The 25,549-nt window shown below is 39.0% G+C and overlaps 1 protein-coding gene across 1 annotated transcript in view; it reads left to right on the forward strand.

Annotated features, from left to right (window-relative positions):
• The first annotated feature begins 871 nt into the window (after window positions 1-871).
• Window positions 872-25,549, forward strand: part of LOC103512582 (carnitine O-palmitoyltransferase 1, liver isoform) — a 58,690-nt gene continuing 34,012 nt past the window's right edge. Inside the window, 4 exon segments of the mRNA XM_026826013.1 lie at window positions 872-1,080; window positions 7,362-7,495; window positions 18,699-18,894; window positions 23,653-23,863. Of these exon segments, the coding sequence (XP_026681814.1) occupies window positions 940-1,080; window positions 7,362-7,495; window positions 18,699-18,894; window positions 23,653-23,863 (682 nt within the window). The 5' untranslated portion in view covers window positions 872-939.

Consider the following 25,549-nt stretch of genomic DNA (forward strand, 5'->3'; position numbering starts at 1 on the left):
AATCTCTCATTAAGTTGGATGAAATTTTTTTTTTGGTTGTTAAGAAGAGTACTCGGGGTGACATAGGCTACTTAAAATTATCACATTTCATCCTGATTCAAATCACTCTGTCTGTCTGTCTGTCTGTCCCATAGAAGGACTTATCCAAACCTGGTCGACCTATATATCAAATTAAAGGTCTTTTTACCAAAGGAGGAGTTTTTAAAAGTTCCTGTTTGGATTATTAAAAACTCCTTTTTGGATCATTAAAAATTTGCCCATTAGTTAAATCTCTCATTAAGTCATTGGTGAAATCCACCATCTGCTCAATTTCTTGATTTTCTGCGAGGATTTTCGTTACCTACTATGGTCAAGGCTCCGTTGAGGACGCTTATATTCATTAGCATGGTTTGTTAAATATTTTCTTTTGGGTCGGTTCTTCGGTGATAACGCCCACTAAAGGATGTTCTAATACCAACCTCAGTGGTGTAGTGGTTTGCACGGTGGACCTGGAGGTTGGTGGTTTAATTGCCCCTCAATCTCACCTATACTTTCTAATCTAAATTCATCCTTGCTGGCCTAGTTAGCTTGGAAGGAAGCGCTCCGCTAGGGGCGGATTTTATCCAAATCAGATAAAGTTCATTCACGGAACGGCTGGGTTTCTCCTATCCTGTTTTCCCTCTTTCTTCGCTTTGGAGACGATAAGATCTTTTCTGTTACAGATAACTTCTGCTTACTTTGACTGTTCTGAGTTTGCTTGCATAGACCTCAGGCTTGTCTCACATCTCGCGACGCCAGCTTCGCCTGAAAATCATCCAAATCTATGAAAATGATAAGAGATCTGTCACACTCTGGGAGGCCCATGTCTGAGTTCAATAAAAATCGAATATTAACGCCAGATTTTTCTGTTTGGTTACAGACTTGGGTGTGACGCAAGCCAAGCACATTGAAATTTGAAAGATGGCGGAAGCGCACTCTGCAGTTGCATTTTCGTTCCGGATAACACACGAAGGCTGGGATGTAAACTTTGACCGAGAAGTTTTGCATCTAGTCTGGAACTCTGGCGTCAGATCCTGGAAGAAACGACTTGCTAGATTTAAGGTAAATATCTATAAAACACTAATTCTACTATCCATGCAGGTCACGCTTCACTCAGCCAGTTTGTTAATCATATAGCGACTCAAATACAGGACTGGCAATTTCAGTGCTTATTTTTCATTGGGACCGGTACTGAAGAGGGTATTTGGGACCGAATTCTTCCCTTCCGCCATTGTTGTACCACCGGTGACACAACCGTTCCACTGCGTGCAGATACGTTTGTTTACCACTGGTGACACAATCACAACCGTTCCACTGCGTGCAGATACGCTTGTACCACCGATGACACAACCGTTTGGCTAATTGCACACATACACCGGTTTTGGACGACCGGTAAAAAATCGGCCGATATTTTACCGGATAGCAGAAGTTTGCACACACACCGTTCTTTTGTCGGTCAAACAATCAGTATTGACAGTTTTGCTGTGTTGTTGTGTCAAGAGGTTATTTTTATTGAAAATAATGAATCCTAAACGAGTTATTGCTGGTCATTATATCGCCGTAGGATTAAACGCAAGTGCTGGGTTCATCCTATCAATCAAACAAGAGAAGGCACGGGAACATTTTACATTACACTCTTTTTGAAGAACTAAGACATGGTAGTAAATTTTTCAACTACTTAAGAATGTCTATTGCATCCTTTGACGAACTCCATGAGAAGTTGAAAAATGAAATCCAACATCAGAATAGTAAAATGAGGAACTAGTTTTAAGTTAAATTATATGGATTCAAATGTTCAGCGAGAACGAAGGAAAGAACAAAAGAACTTACTACAATTTCATCGAGTAGTCAAATGGATTGGTCGGTAAATAATCGGTGCGTGCGCAAGCTTGTATTTAGTTATGCACGCCACTGAGTCTTTAGGACGGCACCGGCATACCGGCGATACAGTGACAATGGCCGGCTGCTCACCGGTATTCTACCGGCACCGATTACCGGTCGGCGTGTGTGCAAGGTCCCATTCCGACGTGTGCTTCACTATTGGAATTCGGACGACCGGTAAAAAATCGGTCGTCCAAAACCGGTGTGTGTGCAAGTAGCCTTCCACTGCGTGCAGATACGTTTGTATCACCGGTGACCCAACCATTCCACTACGCGGCGATACGTTTGTACCACCGGTGACACAACCGGTCATGTACCTATGTGTTAAAATAGACTGCAGGATGATGAGAGATCCATTCATAAAAATAGAATAATTACTAACATGTAGGTATAATGCATTTTGTTTTACGCTATTGTTGAATCATGTTATAATCTACGCCTGAATTTTTATTATGAATATAAACTTCTTCTTTTTCTTCGCCTTTTCCCTTGTACAGACGGGGTCGGCGTTTTTCGTCAACTCCTCAATCAGCCCTAACCAGGGTGATTGCTTTGGGCTGACATTTGCTTTTGGCTAGGTATAAATTTTACAAGTGGATGCCCTTCGCACTGAACCTTTGCTATTTCTTTAACAAGGGAAATTCAGGCTTCAACAGGGAGTATACTGTTTAAAGCCCCCAGCCAGACTAAGCTGGTCTACTCCCTGTTGAGATCCCCCAGCCAGACATTCATATGAATATGAACATAAAAAACTTAAATTTAGACAAACCCATTTTCAGTTCTCACTGAAAAAATTCTTGCATAACTCGTTTTGACTATTTTGAATAAGTATTTTGTTATGCTGCATTAGGACCTGATCACAACTAGTTTTATAATTTTAACGGAATAACAAACCAGGAGCCCGAGAGTTGAACCTAGTTATCCTTGAGTGTTAGCAGTGCACTATGCATTGAGTTCCTATTCCTTCAATTTCAATACTCAACTATTCTTCCGTGAATCTTTCACTTCAGCTGTTTTCAATTTTTTTATTTTATTTTATTTTTTTTTTTATTAAAAAAATAATGGTTCGAATGATTGTCAAATTAAGACTATTGTCAACATCAACTTGAATTTTCGTCTAGATGCCTGAAAAAGAATGGCCTATCCAGTGGTGCATTCAATTTTCTACTAGTTGCTCTTCTTCTTCCATTTTTACCAAACTTATCGAACACCCCTCGTACTTCGAAAATCTACCTGTTTTTATCCAGTACGCAAGTAGTACTGTCTCCCTGTAATTTTAGTACGCAACTAGTACTGTAGTACGCAAGTAGTAATCACCGAAAAATGTGACTGTTGTCGAGTGTCGAAAAAAAAAGTGAAAATCACAGGTAGACCTGCAATGTGGAATTACCTGATTTAACAAAAAAAAAAAAAAAAAAAAAAAAAAAAAAAAAACACAGGTATAATAATAAGAGAAAACCTTCAAACTATTGTATTAGGTATGTATGCTTAGTGTACTCGTATCTTAGTAGTTAAAGTCTATAGTCTAATAAGTACTCTAATGTAAACATGTCAATCACAATGCAAAGTCTCTAGGTACCTAGGTAGACTTATAAACCTGCCTCGGTGGCGTAGTGGTACCCAAACAGGAGGGCGTGGGTTCGATCCCAGCCGAGGCATGGAATTTTTTACTCATTTATTATTTGAGAATTTGACCTCATAATAATGGAACTCTAAGATTAGGTGGTAGAAAACAAGTCCGGCGTTAACCTCGCTTAAGTCAGCCACTCACTATCAGGTAACTCACTATCAGGTACACCTGATAAGCACACTCACTATCAGGTACACCTGATACCTGATGAGCACTCACTATCAGGTACACCTGATACCTGATGAGCACACTCACTATCAGGTACACCTGATACCTGATGAGCACACTCAGTACACCTGATACCTGATGAGCACACTCACTATCAGGTACACCTGATAAGCACACTCACTATCAGGTACACCTGATACCTGATGAGCACACTCACTATCAGGTACACCTGATAAGCACACTCACTATCAGGTACACCTGATACCTGATGAGCACACTCACTATCAGGTACACCTGATAAGCACACTCACTATCAGGTACACCTGATACCTGATGAGCACACTCACTATCAGGTACACCTGATAAGCACACTCACTATCAGGTACACCTGATACCTGATGAGCACACTCACTATCAGGTACACCTGATAAGCACACTCACTATCAGGTACACCTGATACCTGATGAGCACACTCACTATCAGGTACACCTGATAAGCACACTCACTATCAGGTACACCTGATACCTGATGAGCACACTCACTATCAGGTACACCTGATAAGCACACTCACTATCAGGTACACCTGATACCTGATGAGCACACTCACTATCAGGTACACCTGATAAGCACACTCACTATCAGGTACACCTGATACCTGATGAGCACACTCACTATCAGGTACACCTGATAAGCACACTCACTATCAGGTACACCTGATACCTGATGAGCACACTCACTATCAGGTACACCTGATAAGCACACTCACTATCAGGTACACCTGATACCTGATGAGCACACTCACTATCAGGTACACCTGATAAGCACACTCACTATCAGGTACACCTGATACCTGATGAGCACACTCACTATCAGGTACACCTGATAAGCACACTCACTATCAGGTACACCTGATACCTGATGAGCACTCACTATCAGGTACACCTGATACCTGATGAGCACACTCACTATCAGGTACACCTGATACCTGATGAGCACGCTCACCATTAGGTAGACCTGATACCTGATGAGCACACTCACTATCAGGTAGACCTGATACCTGATGAGCACACTCACCATTAGGTAGACCTGATACCTGATGAGCACACTCACTATCAGGTAGACCTGATACCTGATGAGCACACTCACCATCAGGTAGACCTGATCAGGTGTACCTACCTGTCGTTAGGTCTACCTGATAGTGAGTGGCTGGCCTTAGTGGTTACTTTCATACCTTCCACTCAAGAGTCTATTATTCTGTATTATAAATATTTCGTTTCGAATTGTGTAACTTGCGAGTTTACTAAGTACCTACATAATTATCCGACCAAAAATAGGAAATGAAAGTTTGCTTAAAGTTGAAGGGAAGTGGAGAAAAGTTGATTTGAAAATGCCGAAAAACCATTAAACTATTTCGTGTTCATATAGGCCGGCAGGCGCTTCGAACTTTTGACGTTCGCGCGCCTCCCGGTATGCCTGATAGCTCAGCTGACTCGAACTCAACACGAGTAATTATTAAGTCACGTGTAGATGATGTTGGTATACTATACAACATCATTGACATCGACACATTATGTTCTTAACGAGTTGAACTTGATTATAATATCAAGGAACAGTATGTATGATGTATAAATACGTCAATGGACATCATTCAAATACGAGTAGGTATATAATTATATACATAATATACGTAAGTACATAGGTATTATGTACGACATAAGAACAGAACAACAGTAAAGCAACAACATTATGTTTTTGTTTACTGCCAATTTGAATTTTCTTCGTGAACAACAATAAAACAATCAACAAATGAATGTTATCACTTATCATTGTAGCTTCATTCGTATGAATTCCACGTTAAGTTGACACTGTGAATGTACAGGCTCATAGCATAGCAAGCTAAACTGGGTCAAAGGCATAATAGATCACCATCACCTTACTCTAAGAGCGCGGTCACAACGGCGATCATGGGCCATTTTCCCCCGCCGAGACTATCGACCATCGCAGAAAAAATACTCATGGTGGATTGGATTTCACCAATGACTTAATGAGAGATTTCGCTAGTGGGAGAATTAAGGTATGTCACATATTAAGGTATGTTATATAAACATACCTTAATAATTTGAGCTCTTAATACCAAGTAGTTCCGGAGGTATATCGCGATTTTTTTCACTCATTTACTCACTCATGCAAATTATGTGGCACTTCCCGATGTCGTAGAAACTTGAAATTTGGCAGAATGGTAGGTCCTGATGAGTAAGTAAAGGGAAAAATCTGCAAAAGTTGCACTGGGCTCCACCCACCGGCGAAAATATCCGCTTTTTGGCGGTTTTCAGTAAACGGTTAGAGATGTCGAAAAAGTTTTGAGAGTAGACCTCCCCCCCCCCCCCCCCCCCCCCCAAACCATAACTAAAACCCCCAAATAGTAGTTTTTATGAACATCAGATCAACCGTTAGCGGTGTTTTACCGTATTTTTACAGTTAAAACTGTTAAAAAAAGCCTTTCGACTGCTTTTTTTTTACTGACTAAAGGCTTAGTTAGGTACCTATCAAAAATGGTATAGTAGTAGACTTCCCCCATCCCCCAAACCATATCTAAAGTCTCCACACAAAGTACTCTGAGTGATTTCATTTGAAAATGATTCTCAGTAACCAATACTTACCAAATGTGTTTAGTTTGAACAATTCCACTCAATATTGATTTTAACTTTCTAAAACATTCGAAATAAGTTTATAACGAATAATTTCATGTGGAAATGATACTAACTTACAAATTCTCATCAAACAATTTATTAAACAACAACAAAACCAACAACAACTCACGGGGGAAAAAATCAATTTTTTTTTTTTAAAGAGGTTTGACAGAGGGAAGAGAAGGAAGACTGGATAGGAGAAAGCCAGCCGTTCCGAGGAAAAAATCAAAAGCTTACAAATCTAGGCGCACGGCAGTGCGCCAGGCCAAATTCCGGCCTGAGCACGCCAGTGTGTATATTACACGAAACATTTCCACGCATTTTTACCCCTATCATAACTCCGTCAGTTTTTAATGTAATGTCACGAAATTTGGACCATATGTTAACCTATACAGAGTGTTTCAAAAGTCCGGGGACCCCTGAATATTTTTTGAACGGCTAAAGATGGGAAGCTGAAATTTAGACCTATATACTTCCTTATTATACCTATCTGCGAAATTCCGAAGTTTAGCTTTACCGGAAGGGGTAGAAAAAAGGTTTGAAAATCGCTTATTTTATTACTGACTCACTGATTCACCCATCAAAATTATGAGGCATTTCCCGATGTCCTAGAAACTTGAAATTTGGCAGGATGGTAGGTCTTGATGAGTAAGTAAAGGGAAAAATCTGAAAATCGGCAAAAGATTACTTCCTTATTATACCTATCTGCGAAATTCCGAAGTTTAGCTTTACCGGAAGGGGTAGAAAAAAGGTTTGAAAATCGCTTATTTTCGGCATTTTCCTTTATTTTTACAGTTAACATTATTTCGACCGCTTTTTTAATGACTAAACTACTAAAGGCTTAGGTATCAAAAAGATATTTCATCAACAACAGATATTACCTGCCTCGGTAGCGTTTCATTTGTTTCGTCATTTTCAAATATCCTGGTTTGACTGCATTCAGCTAATGAACAGTTTATTTTCCATGTTTACAGAATAGCATCAAGAACGGTATCTATCCAGCTCCATTACAAAGTTTATGGGCAGTAGTTGCTCTTGTATCTAGTCTTCATTTTGCTGGCGTTCTTCCTAAACACTACATCCATGGTGCCTCACAACTAGTCCCAGGGTAACATTAAATCCTCCCAAAATAAATCAAGTGCCACAAAAAATAAACAAAACTCCATCCCACCCCAAAAAAGATTAGAAATCAATTTTTGTACCCCGCCTTTTATTCACGTCATAATTTGTGTGCTCCTCCTTCACGTAGTACCTACTTACCTTTCTTTCCCCTCATTGCACTCCTCTTTCTCTAATATTACTTTTGCTTCACTGCATTGGCGGCGTGCCACCTACTTATCAGGTACACCTGATACCTGATGAGCACACTCATTATCAGGTACACCTGATACCTGATGAGCACACTCACTATCAGGTACACCTGATACCTGATGAGCACACTCACCATCAGGTACACCTGATACCTGATGAGCACACTCACCATCAGGTACACCTGATACCTGATGAGCACACTCACCATCAGGTACACCTGATACCTGATGAGCACACTCACTATCAGGTACACCTGATACCTGATGAGCACACTCACTATCAGGTACACCTGATACCTGATGAGCACACTCACTATCAGGTACACCTGATACCTGATGAGCACACTCACCATCAGGTACACCTGATACCTGATGAGCACACTCACCATCAGGTACACCTGATACCTGATGATCACACTCACTATCAGGTAGACCTGATACCTGATGAGCACACTCATTATCAGGTACACCTGATACCTGATGATCACACTCACTATCAGGTAGACCTGATACCTGATGAGCACACTCACCATTAGGTAGACCTGATACCTGATGAGCACACTCACTATCAGGTAGACCTGATACCTGATGAGCACACTCACTATCAGGTAGACCTGATACCTGATGAGCACACTCACCATTAGGTAGACCTGATACCTGATGAGCACACTCACTATCAGGTACACCTGATACCTGATGAGCACACTCACCATTAGGTAGACCTGATACCTGATGAGCACACTCACTATCAGGTAGACCTGATACCTGATGAGCACACTCACTATCAGGTAGACCTGATACCTGATGAGCACACTCACCATTAGGTAGGCCTGATACCTGATGAGCACGCTCACCATTAGGTAGACCTGATACCTGATGAGCACACTCACTATCAGGTAGACCTGATACCTGATGAGCACAATCACCATTAGGTAGACCTGATACCTGATGAGCACAATCACCATTAGGTAGACCTGATACCTGATGAGCACAATCACCATTAGGTAGACCTGATACCTGATGAGCACAATCACCATTAGGTAGACCTGATACCTGATGAGCACAATCACCATTAGGTAGACCTGATACCTGATGAGCACAATCACCATTAGGTAGACCTGATACCTGATGAGCACAATCACCATTAGGTAGACCTGATACCTGATGAGCACAATCACCATTAGGTAGACCTGATACCTGATGAGCACAATCACCATTAGGTAGACCTGATACCTGATGAGCACAATCACCATTAGGTAGACCTGATACCTGATGAGCACAATCACCATTAGGTAGACCTGATACCTGATGAGCACAATCACCATTAGGTAGACCTGATACCTGATATGAGCCATCAACCATCAAAATCGGTCCAGTGGTTTAGGCTGTAGAGCGGTCAACGTCAAAGAAGAAACGGAAGCAGCAGCAGAAAATGATGAAAAATTTGACGTTTTTTAAAGTCAAATATCTCCGGCTAAACTTAACCGATTTTGATGAATTTTTTTTTTCAACGTGGTCTACTTTCATGCCCGAACACACACATGCAATCCGTTTTCTTCCATCATTTGTAGTTGTCCCCCTACAACTACCTGAAAACGGCTAATATCTCTAGTAGCGCGGTCAAACTTTCTTGACTTGGCGGGGCGGAGCGCTACCGCGCTCCTTAATTAAATCAAATCTCGCTCCAGAGCTGCCTACGGCGGCCGACTTTCCCTGTCGCGTATAATATCTCTAGTAGCGCGGTCAAACTTTCTTGACTTGGCGGGGCGGAGCGCTACCGCGCTCCTTAATTAAATCAAATCTCGCTCCAGAGCTGCCTACGGCGGCCGATTTTTGGTCGAAAATTTTCTTCCTTACAATGCTCCCCGTGGAATCATATAAAGTATACCTCCATACAAGTACAGTCTGTTCATAAAATTAAATTAAAGTCCCAGGTTACCCTTTTAATTTTTTTACTGTTCACCTTGTGAAGCTGACATTTTGCATGCAGCGCTTGATTATAATAAAGAATTTTGGGAAGTACTCGAAATTTGGGGGCGGCCCTAGAGGCACCAACTTTAAAATCTTAAATGAGAACCTGTGCTTCTAATAGGTCCTACTAATGAATGATCCATATTGAAATTCAGACCCAAAAATTAAATTTAGAATTCGGCCCTCACGGCCTCCGGGGGTGAAAATGGATGTTTCGAAATTGAGACCTACGGCCCTATGAGATATCACAAAGAGCCTCGCTGATCTATGTGTTTGATAACAAAGTGAAGAACGATGATGAATAGTGTTGCAGATAACCCATCACCTTGTCTTACTCCCTTATTGATGTCAAAAGGGTCGCTTAGTCGGTTATCTACTTTGACTTGAGCCTTGGATCCCTTCATAGTCATCATTATCAGGTTGATCATTTTTTTTTGGGTACTTCCAGGTCTTCTAATGCTTCTTCTACTTTGTGTCTTTGGACATTATCAAATGCTTGTTGGAAGTCAATATACAAAATGTGAAGGTCGATATCATGTTCATTACATTTCTCCATTATCTGTCGCATAACAAAGGTACTTCCAGGTCTTCTAATGCTTCTTCTACTTTGTGTCTTTGGACATTATCAAATGCTTGTTGGAAAATATACAAAATGTGAAGGTCGATATCATGTTCATTACATTTCTCCATTATCTGTCGCATAACAAAGATTTGATCGGCTGTTCCTTTGTCTTTTCTAAATCCACACTGATATTCCCCTATTTTGTGTTCCGTTAATTCTTTCAGTCTACCGTTTAGTATGGAGGTAAGGACTTTATAAGCTGTGTTTAACAGCATGATGCCTCGGTAGTTGTTGCAATCTGTTTTAGCACCTTTCTTGTGTATAGGACACAATACACCGGTAGTCCACTTTTCTGGCATCTTCTCTTTTTCCCAGATCATCTCGATAATCTCCAACATCATGTGGTCAGTGGTTTCTCCTCCATACTTTAATAACTCAGCACTGATGTTGTCTTCCCCAGGTGCACTGTTGTTCTTCATCTTCATTATGGCTTTTCGTATTTCCTGGAGTGTAGGTTTATTCAGTTCACTTCTTCGTCTTCTAATCGATGGTCATTGCTTATAGAGGTGGGTTCAGTCTCCTCTTCATTCAGTAGATCTTTGAAGTGTTGTGTCCATCTCTTCAAGATATTCTCATTATCTCTTATTATTTCACCATTTACATCTTTGCATGTATTAATTCTGGGTTGAAAACCTTTCTTCATTCTGTTTATCGCAGCATAAAACTTTCTTTGTTCATTTTCCTTGCTCAACTCGTCTATTTCTTTTATTTTCTGTTTTAGAGCGTTTCTTTTCTTTGCTTTTAGGATTTTTTTTGCTTCTCGTCTAAGGTCTCGGTAGGTTTCTGCATTGTTTCGGGTGTTCACATTCATCATTTTTCGTCTGGCATTGTTTTTCTTCTCAATCATCTTTCTGCACTCATCATCGAACCATTCCTCATTTCTCTTCCATTTCTTTTCTCCAATGTTTTCTTTGGCTACCTCTAAGATTAACTTCTTTGTGTTATCCCATTTCACGTCAATGTCATCAATACTTTGATTGGGCCTGTTTTGAGTTGCTTCAATATACTTGTTTCTTAGTGCTTCTTGGTATTTAACAACACTGTTGGGGTCCTTCTTCAGTAAATCAGTGTTCCATTTTGTTGCTTTCATCTTGTTCTTCTGCTGCACAACTGATAATTTTTCTCTTATCTTAGTTCTAACTAAGAAATGGTCTGAGTCACAATTTGGTTTTCTGCAACTTCTGATGTCGATCACAGATGAGTAGTGACGTGTGGATACCAGAACATGCTCACGGCCTCCGGGGGTGAAAATGGATGTTTCGAAATTGAGGCCTACGGCCCTATGAGATATCACAAAGAGGGTGTTCTCATTTAAGACTTTAAAGTTGGCTAACCCTGAAAAAGTTCCTGAACTTTTAAATAGTCTGTAAGAAACTAGAGGTAAATATAGGACTGTATGTAAAATTCCAGATTTTTAAACTCATCCTTTCAAAAATTTAGGTGGGGGACTTTACAAACACTCTGTATAAAAAAAAAAACAAGCGGGGCCCGTCCCTCCGGGAATTTTTCGATCTTGGTTAAGGAAAATCAATATTTATGTACCTACCTATTTTATTTTTTTTTGTGTCGAAAATTTTTCAAAGTCCGAAGCAACATTGACATTGGTTGATATCTGGATGAGTGACTATCCGATTTTTACCAAATCATTACAGTCGCGTCCTTGGACCATACCAGGATAGCATACCAAATTTCATCGCTCTAGGACTAGGACAAACCGTTCTTGAGATATTTTGTATACAACTTTTTACTTTTTCCCATTTAAACCTGTAGTACATACGTTACGTACGTACGTACAGACCATGGGCTAAAAACCACTTTTTTGACATCAGGGGATCCCAAAACGGATATTTCCAACCATTTCCCGATTTTGAACATTTGGACCGGATTGGAATATTTTCATTACTAGTATAGCTCGCTATACTGTAGTAATAGAAAGTAAAAATCACATTAGAAAAATGTCTGTCTGTCTATATGTATGTGTTTGTGTGTATGTCTGTCTGTTACGCTAAATAGACCTTTGGTTGTCCTTTTTTCACGCAAAAACGGCTCGACCGATTTTGATGAAATTTTTTGTGGTTGTTAAGAAAAGTACTCCGGGTGACATAGGCTACTTAAAATTTTCACAATCCATCCTGATTCAAAATGGCAGCGGTTCAAACTTATGCCTATTATGCTGCACTATGGGACTTGTCAGGGAGCGCGTAGCGCGACCGTGTGTGTGTGTGATGGTTGTGTGGTGGGTGTGTGTGATTGGTGTGTGACGGGTGTGTGTGATTGGTGTGTGACGGGTGTGTGTGGTGTGTGTGTGGTGGTCCCGTACAAAGGACGGGTCAACCACTAGTAAATAATAATAAACTGAATATTAAACAAATTAGGTAGGTACGTAGGTACTGATTTTCCTTAACCACGATCGAATAAACTACGGGCTAAAAAATTCCCGGAGGGACGGGCCCTGCTTGTTTGAAATCAGGTGACCGTAAAACGGATATTTCCACCCATTTCCCGATTTTGAAAAGTTGGACCGATTACAATAGGTACTTGCTCATTACTAAAGTATAACTTCGCTATAACTGAAAGTAAAAATATTTCTCGCATTGTGATTGCGATTATGATTTATTTATTTATTATTATTATTATTATTTTTGCTACAACCTCCGTGACCGAGTGGGTATCACACTAGGCTTGCACACCGGAGATTCCGGGTTTTATTCTCCGCAGAGTCGCAGTGTCATCAGCTTTGTGCTTGGAATACGGAATGCAGTCAGCCTCGTGAGGACATTTGAGTAGCAAACTTGAGATCAGTATTTATATTTGCCACTGCATAAATTCCTAATTTTCATATTGGAAAGAAACGTACAGAGTTATGACAGGGGTTAAAAATCTGGTGTGAACATCACACAACTTTCCTTATCCTATTGAATGATGCTTATTTGAGTGTTCTTTTACCCTAACTTTTACAATATCTCTAATTTGTCGCTATAGCTGAAAAACACCAAAAAACGGTCGAAATCTGTCCAAAAGCGGTCTAAATACCGCCAAGCGCAGCAACCATCTTAACCAAACGTTTTGTGTTGCACCCTTGTCACATTTGTGAACTACATACCAAATTTCAAGTCTCTAGCTTATACCGTTCCCGAGATATTGTTAAATTACACCGAAAACCGCCAAAAAGCTGTAAAATGCCGCCAACCGTTGCACCGGTCTTAACCAAAAGTTTCGTGTCGCATCCTTGTCACATTTGACAGCTACATACCAAATTTCAAGTCTCTAGCTCTTACCGTTCTCGAGATATTTTGTTTACAGACACACACACAGACCAATGGCTGAAACTTTGGATTTAGGCTCTAGGGACCTCAAAACGTGTTTTGACACTAAAAACTGACCATCGAAAATTTGACCCAATTACATTACTTCCCTTCCTATAGGATAAGGAAAGTAAAAAAAAGGACAAATGGACAAATATACAGGGTGTATATAAAAAAAACGAGCCTCTCGAAACATCTAGAGAATGGTTTTGAATTTCGAAAAACGCTGAAACACTAACTTGTCTCATTATATTTAGGGGGAAACATTTTCTACTGGGTTTCATTTTATTGACAATCATTTTCGGCCCCAGGGAGGCAGGGAGGTCAACTTTAAAATCTTAAATAAGAACACCCACTTTTTAACACACCATAAGAAAGACCTTTTAAAATACGGTAGTTGGTACAACGAGGTCAATATCATAAACAGAGCCGGAGCTATGAATTTTTCAAGATTCAAATCTGATAGGGGAAGCATCAGAAATAGTTTTATCATTCCGGAAGGTGATTTGTCGATTTGGGTTTTGAATAGGTTACTTTCATGATTCAGCTCAAAATTCGGAAAGTGAGATTTCAAATTCCGATCCAGTATATGTAGATCGACCCTTGAATCCAAAATTTTAATGATCAATTTCGGGTCCGCATTATGGGCTGAATAATGAAAGTGCCTATTGAAAGCTTTACAAATCACCTTTCAGAATGCTTTAATTATTTTTGGTGCTTCCCCCATCAGAGAAATAAACGTCAGACTTTAATTTGAAAAAAAAAAATCTTTAAAAAGCCATAGCTCCGGCCCTGTTTATGATATTGACCTCAAACTTGTACCAAAGTACTGTATTTTAAAGGATTCTTTAAAAAGCCATAGCTCCGGCCCTGTTTATGATATTGACCTCAAACTTGTACCAAAGTACTGTATTTTAAAGGATTTTTTATAGGTCTTTTTTAAAAAGTGGAGCTTCTCATTAAGATTTCAAAGTTGACCCTCCTGAGGCCGCCCCTGGTGATGTTCATAAAATGAAACCCAGTAGAAAATATGTCCCCCTGAATATAATGAGACACGTGTAGTGGTTAGCATGGTGGGCTTTGGATCTGAAGGTTGGTGCTTCGAATCCAAGTCAATACAGAAAATTTATTTCGATGTTGAAATTTCACTTAGGACATCATCTTCAGACCAAGATAGATGTTGACTCTATTACAGCAGGAGTAGAAGTGAGGAAAATTATATGGTATCAATGAGGTTCTGGTATATGCGTAGGGTATTATTCACGTCGGATCTATAGTTTACTGTGTTTGAATTTTTAATGATGTGGAAAGCTTCAAGGAATTTTCTTTTTTTTTAGGGTTTTTCTCATTATCTATGATTTTTACATTATTGAAGTCGAAATTACGTTGATTTTCAAACACATGATTTGTTAAGGAGGGTTTTTCTCATTATCTATGATTTTTACATTATTGAAGTCGAAATTACGTTGATTTTCAAACACATGATTTGTTAAGGCTGACGCATTTTTCTTTGTTAAGAATAATATATTGCTTGAGTTTGATTATCAGCCGAAGATTGTAAAATTCTGGCAATATATCAAACTCAGGCAACAGAAGAAGGTAAAATCTTGGCCTGGCGCACTACCGTGCGCCAGGCCAAGTTCCAGCAAAGCACTACTGTGTAATCTTTACAGGAACCATTTCACCCGGTTTTTCACACCTCTGTAATTCTGGCCCAATTCAACTTAAAATCTTGAAAATTTGTTCTTTTTACATGAATAAAGAAAAAGAAGATTACAAAATTTCATGTTCCTATGACAAACCGGGAATTTCTATCTATATCTGGGATAAAACGGGAACAAACAAGAAAGCAGGCCTAAATTCAAGTGTTCCTTATCTTGTTACGATTCCATACGACTTAAAGAGATGAAATTTGGCAGGAAGGTGTATTCATAGGTAAAAGAGAAAGTCGGCAATTAGGGATTTTGTATCACAAACTGGGGAAAATATAGCGGGAAAATTTTATAACGAAAAAGAAGGCTTTTATATCCAATTTGGGTCAGTGTTAGAACAATCAGAAAACAAGGAGCACTAATTTAGTGACAGTCAGTCTAAAACTTCCAAAAAGGTATGATATCCCCCCAAAAAAACTTCGTTGAAAGTGGGCCAAGTTCCGCAATGACTTACTAAAAAAGTTCGGCCTACGATAGTATGTGATAGGTATCTAAAAAATAGAGGCCAAGTTAGACCTTGTCTAATTCCTAAAACCACTATACTCAATCACACTTCCTACTGACTTGGCCAGTTTCAACTTCTGTACACATTAAATGCAAAACTTGAAGTTGAAACTGGCCAAGTCAGTAGGAAGTGTGATTGAGTATAGAGGTTTTAGGAATTAGACAAGGTCTAACTTGGCCTCTATTTTTTAGATATCACATACATACTATCGTCTTTCGTGTTGACCCAGCACCTAAATGGGAAGTATTGTGTCTCTTATCGCCCATGAGGGGCGTACTACGGGAGGGACATGCTACGACACAGACCACATGCATGGTCTCATGTAGCAGTTTTTTGATTGCTACGAAATAAAAATGGCGGTGAAACACTCATATTTAATTAAGAAGGTGGTTTGTAATCTTACATTTGTATTTCACACGGAGAAAGAAGTCGGTTGCGATGATAGATGATGACTTTGAAGTAGCGGCCTCTGTGGTAGACAGCCACATGGTTCGAATCATTGTAGTGGACGATTTTATCTGACTCTACACCAGGGACACGAGTTGTATTGAATAGCCGTTCATATTGCCACGAACATAGAGGTACCAGACCTTGAATCAGGATCTAAAAGTTCACAAGTTTTAATTCATAAATTTCCCTGATCAGCAGAAAACTTGACCAGTAGAAAACCATTTTCTTCTGAGAAAGACGTATATAAAAGCTCTTTTTGTGATAAAAATTCGTGGAAAATTGATATACATAATGGGACAGTATGGGTATTGTTAGAAAGCTGAGACTTCAGGGATGTTATTCCCTACCATAATATTCCCTGAAGCCATGATGGCAAAATTCTGCCTTTTTAAGTCCGTCCTTCCTTTATTATTACAATAGTAATAAAAAGGTATAAGGGACGGACTATTGTATTTGCTTCGGTGTCTGTCAGTCGGTTGGTCGGTCTGTCTGCCTGTCCCCATAGAAGGACTTATCCAAACCTGGTCGACCTATATATCAAATTAAAGGTCTTTTTACCAGGAACACGAATATGGTGGTGCAAATTATGTCCAGAAACCATAAAGCCAAAAAACAAAAAAAAAAAGTTTTGGGGGGATTTTTTTCACATTTTCTCAGACAAATGAGCTCTGCTCGAAATTTGTCGCGACGACCTACGAACTCAGTTTTGGGGGGATTTTTTTCACATTTTCTCAGACAAATGAGCTCTGCTCGAAATTTGTCGCGACGACCTACGAACTCAAAGCGAGAAAGTTTTAGATAACACTTCGGTCGATCATTTAAGACCGGTTTTAGCGTCATCTATGTTAAGCTACGCCCAGCAAGGCCAATAAATGGATGGGTGTAGGGTTGGGTAGTAAGTCATTGCGGAACTTGGCCCACTTTCAACGAAGTTTTTTTTGGGGGGGGGGGATATATTTTACATAACTGCCATCACTTTGATAATTGCCCATTCTTTCCCATATCTAGGACAAACTAGCTTCAAAATTCAAAAAGTTATACAAGAAATTATTCCCGTTAAATTCGGACACCGCTCTACAAATAATAATAAATATATTTTTTTTTCAAACTTAAAAGATACCTACCTACTACAAATAATCTTAAATCTGGTGTTGTTTATAAAATTGACTGTGAAAATTGCCCCCATTCATACATTGGAGAATATGGCCAATATCTTAAAAAAAGAATGTATCAACATAATTATGACATAAAAACAAAGAAAAATGCGTCAGCCTTAGCAATTCATGTGTTTGAAAATCAACATAATTTCGACTCCAATAATGTAAAAACCATAGATAATGAGAAAAACCCTAAAAAAAAAAAAAAATCCTCGAAGCTTTCCACATCAATAAAAATTCAAACACAGTAAACTATAGGTCCGACGTGAATAATACCCTACGCATATACCAGAACCTCATTGATACCATATAATTTTCCTCACTTCTCTCTTCTACTCCTGCTGCGATAGAGTCAACATCTATCTTGGTCTGAAGATCTGATGATGTCCTGAGTGACATCGAAAGCTCACCAATTTAAAACATCTTAATCGAAATTGTCTTGATAAGAATATTTTATTTTTTTTTATAAAGACTGGTTTTAGCGTCACCTATGTTAAGCTACGCCGAGCAAGGCCAATAAATGGATGGGTGACTTAAAGTTAATTGAGTAATTCCTATATGGACATTAAGGTCACTTCACAATATTAATCTCTCAACCTTTGGTATTGAGCTCATCTCCTGTTCCAATTCTCTCCTAAAAGCTTCTTTCGTCTCTTCAGCACAGCCTACTTGAGGGGCATATTCACTTATGATGTTGATAACCAGGTTTTCTATTTCCAATCTCAGGCTCATCACTCTGTCACTTATCCTGTTTACATATGACACTTTGGTTTTCATTTCTTGATCCAACACTATACCAACTCCATTTCTATCCCTACTATTTGCACTGCTGTATATTAGTTTGAAGCCATCACCCAGTTCTTTCGCCTTATTCCCTTTCCATCTTGTCTCTTGAACACACAATATCTTCACTTTCCTTCTGGACATCAGATCCGCCACTTCTCTTCCTCTTCCAGTCATCGATCCCACATTCAGCGTTCCGACTTTCAAGCTCACTAGGGCTAACTTCTTTAGCCCGCCTTTGACTCGGTAGCCCTTGCTTATTTCTCACAGATGGCAGGCGGGGCATCTGCGCATCGCATGAAGGGGACGCCCTAGCGTTTGACTGACCATGATTTTCCGAGGCCTTTATGGACTTATATGAGACTGACATCATGGTGGTTGTGGCTGTTTTTTACAAGCAGGATGCCCTTCTATAGACCAACCCTCTTTATTTACCCGGGCTTTGGATCGTCTAAGGAATGTGCTGGATTGCACAAAGAAGAAGAATAGTAATATGACTAATGTGTATGTTACCTATTATTCCAGGATGGATGTATGAAGCTCGAGGCAGAGGCAATTCTGTGTCACTCAGTACAAAGCTATGGCTGCTAGGAGTAAAACTTCTCTCTGGAGGTTCGAAACCTCTCCTATACAGTTACCAGGGATCTTTACCACGTCTTCCTCTGCCAAGCGTAGAGGAAACCACACGGAGGGTAAGTAAACATTCTCACCCCAAACGAGAATAAATATTGAAGGGGGGGGGGATGGATAACCGTAGAATGCAATTTGATTAAGATTGAAAAAAGATTTCACTTTGAAACTTTTTATTCCCCAGCACGCGACTCTTCTGTCTCTTATACTGTGGCTATTAGTGATCTATACAGTTAGATATGTGCTCAAATTTCTCCTCATGTATAAAGGTGAGTTCTTAATGAGGTCGGATGATACAGTAGAACTAGTACAGAATGTTCGAAAAGTCTTGAAACCCCTGAATATTTTTTGAACGGCTAAAGATAAGAGAGAATCTGAAATTTTAGTTAGTGTTCTATCATTTGAAGTCTTAAATGAAAACCCCCTAATTACAATACTTCATATCAAAGGCCTTAAAAAACTTAGTATTTTGATATGAGTTTTAGCTCGATCCGACAAGCAAGGCCGGTATTATGGCCTATTCAGTTTTTCACATTTCCATGCTCTTCTGCTAATAGGGGAAGCACTAAAAGTGGGAAATTCATTTTGATTGTTGATTTGTGCTTCAAATAGGTCTCACTAATAATCCATATTGAAATACTTGACTGCCCAAGTTTCTGCTCCATACAGCATTGCAGGTCTCACTGCTGATTTGTACATCTTTCCTTTTGCTCTCAAGGTTATTCTCTTATCACACAAAACTCCCGACAGCTTCTTCCAATTGAACCATCCTGCATTCACTCTATGTCCAACTTCACTATCCATCGTTCCTCCTCTGCCTACTGTCGATCCTAGATATTTGAATTTGTCCACACATTCCAAAGTTCCTCCATCGAATTGCACACGTTCATGATCCTTTAATTCTGATCCAAAATTCATATGCACTGTTTTACTTCTACTGATTTTTATTCCTTGATTTTCTAGTTCTTCTCTCCATCTTTCAAGCTTTCTTGTCAATATACTTGCACTCTCTGCTGCCAGCACCACATCATCTGCAAACATCATGCACCAAGGGGCCTCATCCTTCACGTTTCGAGTCATTACATCCATTACCAGGTCGAATACGTACGGACTGAGGGCTGATCCTTGGTGCAGGCCGACTCCAACAGGGATGGATTCTGTCATGCCCACGCTACTTCTTATCATCGTTCTCACTCTTCTGTACATATCTTGCACTATCCTCACATACTTTTCCGGTGTTCCTTTCTCTCGCATACATCTCCAAATCTCTTGTCTTGGTATTCTGTCGTACGCCTTTTCTAGATCAATAAATATAAGGTGTAGATCCTTATTTTTCTCTCGGTATTTCTCTATCAGCTGTCTTAGGGCGAACACTGCATCCGTTGTACTCCTTCCTGGCATGAATCCGAGCTGTTCTTTTGATATTTCTGTTTCCTTCCTTATCCTGTTGTCACTTGTCAATAACTCTTTCCCAAATTTTCATCGTGTGACTGATTAGCTTTATTCCTCGATAATTTTTACAATCTTGTATGTCTCCTTTCTCTTTGTACAATGGTACCATAGTAGGTAGTAGTACTCTCTCTCTCTCTTAGCTTAGGAGTTGTTACCTATGTAAAATTTAAAATTGTAATAAATAAATGAAATCAAATAAAAAAAAATCTCTCTCTCTCTCTCTCTCTCTCTAGCTCTTAGAAATTAGCTTAGGAGGTGAAATATTGTAATAATTTCTATGTAAAATAAAGTACCTAAATCAATCAATCAATCAAATCTCTCTCTCTCTCTCTCTCTCTCTCTCTCTCTCTCTCTCTCTCTATAGTTAAGGAAATATACCTATGTACCTACTGGATTAGGGTTCATAATATACTGCACTGCATATAATATACATAGGTAGATAGATAGTTAGATTTTATATTGCTTAGAGGTAGGTTAGTAGGATTGGTTATTGTATATTTAATTGTATATTTAACTTTTTCTGTTCCAAGATATAGATAGCTTCACTATTAATCACTCTTCTCTTGAATTCGCTTTTCACTATTGGGTCTTTCAATCTCCACCATTTGATTTTGGGTATCACTTCCTTCTTGATAGTTCGTTTTTGGCCTTCGATGTTACAGTCTATAATTACAAGTTTGTGCTGTGTCACTACGGCTTCACCATTTATATCTCTGCAATTTGTCACTTCCTTCAGATGTTGTCTTCTACAGAGCAGGAAATCGATTTGACTACTTCTTGTATCACTTCTGTATGTTGTATACTGGTTTTCACGTTTTTGGAAGAATATATTACAAATAGCCAGATCCGCTGCCAGTGCAAAGTCAATTACTGTTTTTCCTTCTTCATTTTCATCCCCAATCCCCCATATTCCTCTTATTCTCTCGGTTAGTTCTGAATTTCCTCTTCCTACCCAAAAATTTATACAAAATTGGCATCTCACCCCAAAAACATTAGAAATCTACAAATGGGAGTACATCTCAACAATCTCAACAAAAATAGACAGGATATTCTATTAAAGAAAGTGGAAAAAACAGAAATTGCTTTTTTTTACATAGCATTTTGTCTTGATTCCATTTTTTCCCTCCCTAATCTCTTTCTTTGTTATTGTCATTTCGTGTCTCGCAAAGTAGGCGAAAGTGTTCACTCCAGATTTGTAAACTGAACTTTATGTTTGTTTCCAGGTATTGATGCTATATTTCTTCATCCTACTCAGAAGCAAGCAGCTAGAGCCGCCCTTATTATACATACTTGTTTACAGTATAGGAGATTAATTGATAGACAAGAGTTAGAACCGGTGAGTGAGTCAAATTTAATTATACAGGGTGAACATGAAAACCGTCAACAAAATCCTAGGGTAGATTCCATGTGTTAACTATAGGGGTATACTTATTTATTATTGAATTTTGGCTACTAGTTCAGAAGCCACGACAAAGAAAAATTCCAGTGTTATTATAGGGTTAGGTTAGACACAACAAGCTGGGCCCGTCCCTCCGGGAATTATTTAGCCCGTAGTTTGTTTAGCTAATTTGTTTAATATTCAGTTTATTATTATTCTTAATTCGATTTTTTGATTTTACTTTCATGTAATGATTTAAAATCAAGACTAGAGCCCGTTCTCCCTTTATTCCCAATATATATGTTTAAGTCACCCATCCATTTTTTTGCTTTTCTCGGCGTAGCTTAACACAGGTGACGCTAAAACCGGTCTTAAATTATCGACTGAAGTGTTATGTAAAACTTTCTCGCTTTGAGTTCATAGGTCGTCGCGACAAATTTCAAGATTAGAGCTCATTTGTGTGAGAAAAAGTGAAAAAAAAAAAAAAATCCCATAATTACTCAATTAACTTTAAGTCACCCATCCATTTATTGGCCTTGCTCGGCGTAGCTTAACATAGGTGACATGGATAACCGTAGAATGCAATTTGATTAAGATTGAAAAAAGATTTCACTTTGAAACTTTTTATTCCCCAGCACGCGACTGGATAGGATCAGGAAGTAATCAGAAAGAAAATCAAGTTGGTTTGGTCATTTTGAAAGAAGAGATCAAAACTACATTGGTAAGAAAGTGGCACAAATCAGAGTTAAAGGAAAAAGGAAGACAGGAAGACCAAAGAAGCAATGGAGAAACTGTAAAAATGAGGATCTGCGTGAAAAGGGACTGAACAAACTAAAAAACTGAACTTACTGGAAATCGACGTACCATCGACCCCGCATAAGCGGCAAATGGTGAAGGAAAAGAAGAAGAAGGAGAAGAAGGAGGAGAAGAAGAAGGAGAAGAAGAAGAAGAAGAAGGAGAAGAAGAAGAATTGAATTGAAAATTATTCCATTTATTTTTTATAAATTTATGTACATAAAGTAAACACCTCCTAAGATAAAGAATACCTTCTGAGATGGTTTTTTTCCCTCTTTCTTTCATTCACTTTTACTCCTAATAACAGATATTTTATACATAAGCAAATAGAACATAGTAGCCTAGCAGTAGGTATACATTATTACCGATTTGATGAGTGAGTATAGATATACGTAGGTAAAAGATAATCCATACTAAGTAGGGACCAAGAATATCATTTACATAGGTACCTAATTATTATTAGTCTAATACTCGTATGTACCTATAGGAAATAACCTGTAATAGTTCCTAAATAGACCCAATTACCAGTTTGAATATTACACACAATGAAGTAGGTACCTACCTAGTTATATTAAACCCCCAATCTATCTACCTTCCATTCAGATAACTGTGTACACCAACTAACCAAAGGTTTTTTATGTGCAATTTTCACACTGATGATGACAGCACTGGCGAAACATGTCTGCCTGTCTGAATAAACAATAACCCCCCCCCCTCCCCGAACTGTGAATAGTATAAGTTTCATGTCCTGAGTTTATAGAAAAACTAAATATCCAAGTGCCCAACACTATTAGACTGCGGCATAAAAGTTACTTTGAGGTGAGAAATGATCACCAAATATCTATTTATCAAGATTCGCCCCTAATATCATCGATGTTGATCTACAATAACAAACATTCCTTCAACTTGGATTTGTCTAGGTCCTTTTTAAGATTATACATACAATAAAAAGAAGTGTAAACTAATATTAAGGTCAAACAGTGACTATTTAAGTAGTGAATTACATATGGATTGACCGAAAAGGAAAAGAAAAAGGGGAGCAAAGATGAGTTCTTAGTTTTGTTGTGACTGCAGTAAATGATAGCATTACTTACCTGAGATATTTCAATTTATCCAAGAAGCATGTTTCAAGCTAAGGAAGGACACCTTCATACCCCTTTATCTTTTGAACGACTATGTGATGTTGTATTTCCAGTACTTGAGAAGTGTAAGACCTCTCCTATCAGATTCGGATTATAATCGTATGGAACAACTAGCTGCGGAATTTCAGAATGGCATTGCGATTAAGTTACAACGTTACTTGAGACTCAAGGCATGGTGGTCGAGCAACTATGTGTCTGACTGGTGGGAAGAATATGTATACCTACGTGGTCGTTGTCCACTAGTTGTTAACTCCAACTTCTATGGTGAGTACATTCTAACCCCCCCCCCCCCACGATTTTTATTGAGTGTAGAAGAACAAGCGGGAGCAGGCATCTATAGTGAACTAATTTCTTTCTATAAAACTTGGGAAAAAATACAACGAACTTTAACGGCAAGATCTCGGCTATCGACACAGCTCTACATTTCTACGACAAATCATCTACAGGGCGAATGACTTTCACGATCTTGTCATTTTATCTTAAAATATATAAAAAATGAGTTTGATTCTAAAGCTGCAATACAGGCAATCTCCAACAACAACGAAGATGCTAGCCTCACAATCAGAGATACTAGGTCTAAAATAAAACATCTCCATAACCTACAGAAAAAAAAGTTGTGCTACAGTGGATAACAGCCTACTGTGGAATACAAGGGAATGAAAATACAAACTACCCCGCAAAGAAAGGGACAAATAGCTGCATTAACCGCATTTAGTCCACCCTTAGTTGTGCTACAGTGGATAACAGACTACTGTGGAATACAAGGGAATGAAAATACAAACTACCCCGCAAAGAAAGGGACAAATAGCTGCATTAACCGCATTTAGTCCACCCTTTCCAGTATATTTCTTCGGTTCTATTTATTTCCTTCATCATATCCCATAGTATGTCTATTCCTTCTTCTCCTAAAGATTTTCAAGCTTCCACGGATCTCATCGGGCCCAGTTGCTTTCCCGTTTACTCACAGCTCTTACTATTTCTTCTCTCTCAATCTCTGTAGTACATTCCAGGTTTGGTTCGTCGGGCCCAGTTGCTTTCCCGTTTACTCACAGCTCTTACTATTTCTTCTCTCTCAATCTCTGTAGTACATTCCAGGTTTGGTTCGCAGTGTAATACATACTATGACTAGTTTGGTATTGATTGGTGACGACTAGATTGTCTTGCCTGGACATCCAACGGGAGACTATTTTACGTCCGGAATATTTCACTTTAGGACACATGACATCACGCACTGCTCATATGTAGCTACTTGTGAATTGAGGATATCACGGAAGCGAGCAGTATTTACCCCCGTTTTTATTACTTTCCTTATCCTATAGGAAGGAAAGTAATGTAATCGGGTCAAATTTTCGATGGTCAGTTTTTAGTGTCAAAACACGTTTTGAGGTCCCTAGAGCCTAAATCCAAAGTTTCAGCCATTGGTCCGTGTGTCTGTCTGTCAAAATATCTCGAGAACGGTAAGAGCTAGAGACTCGAAATTTGGTATGTAGATGTCAAATGTGACAAGGATGCGACACGAAACTTTTGATTAAGACCGGTGCAACGGTTGGCGGCATTTTACCGCTTTTTGGCGGTTTTCGGTGTAATTTAACAATATATCGGGAACGGTATGAGCTAGAGACTTGAAATTTGGTATGGAGTTTACAAATGTGACAAGGATGCAACTCAAAACGTTTGGTTGAGATAGGTGCTGCGGTTGGCGGTATTTTGACCGATTTTTGGCGGTTTTCAGCTATATCGACTAAACGGTTAGATTAAAACTTTCTCGCTTTGAGTTCATAGGTCGTCGCGACAAATTTCAAGATTAGAGCTCATTTGTGTGAGAAAAAGTGAAAAAAAAAAAATCCCATAATTACTCAATTAACTTTAAGTCACCCATCCATTTATTGGCCTTGCTCGGCGTAGCTTAACATAGGTGACGCTAAAACCAGTCTTTAATGATCGACTGAA

This window comes from Diaphorina citri, unplaced genomic scaffold (genome assembly GCF_000475195.1).
Source record: "Diaphorina citri unplaced genomic scaffold, Diaci psyllid genome assembly version 1.1 scaffold856, whole genome shotgun sequence".
NCBI lineage: Eukaryota > Metazoa > Arthropoda > Insecta > Hemiptera > Psyllidae > Diaphorina > Diaphorina citri.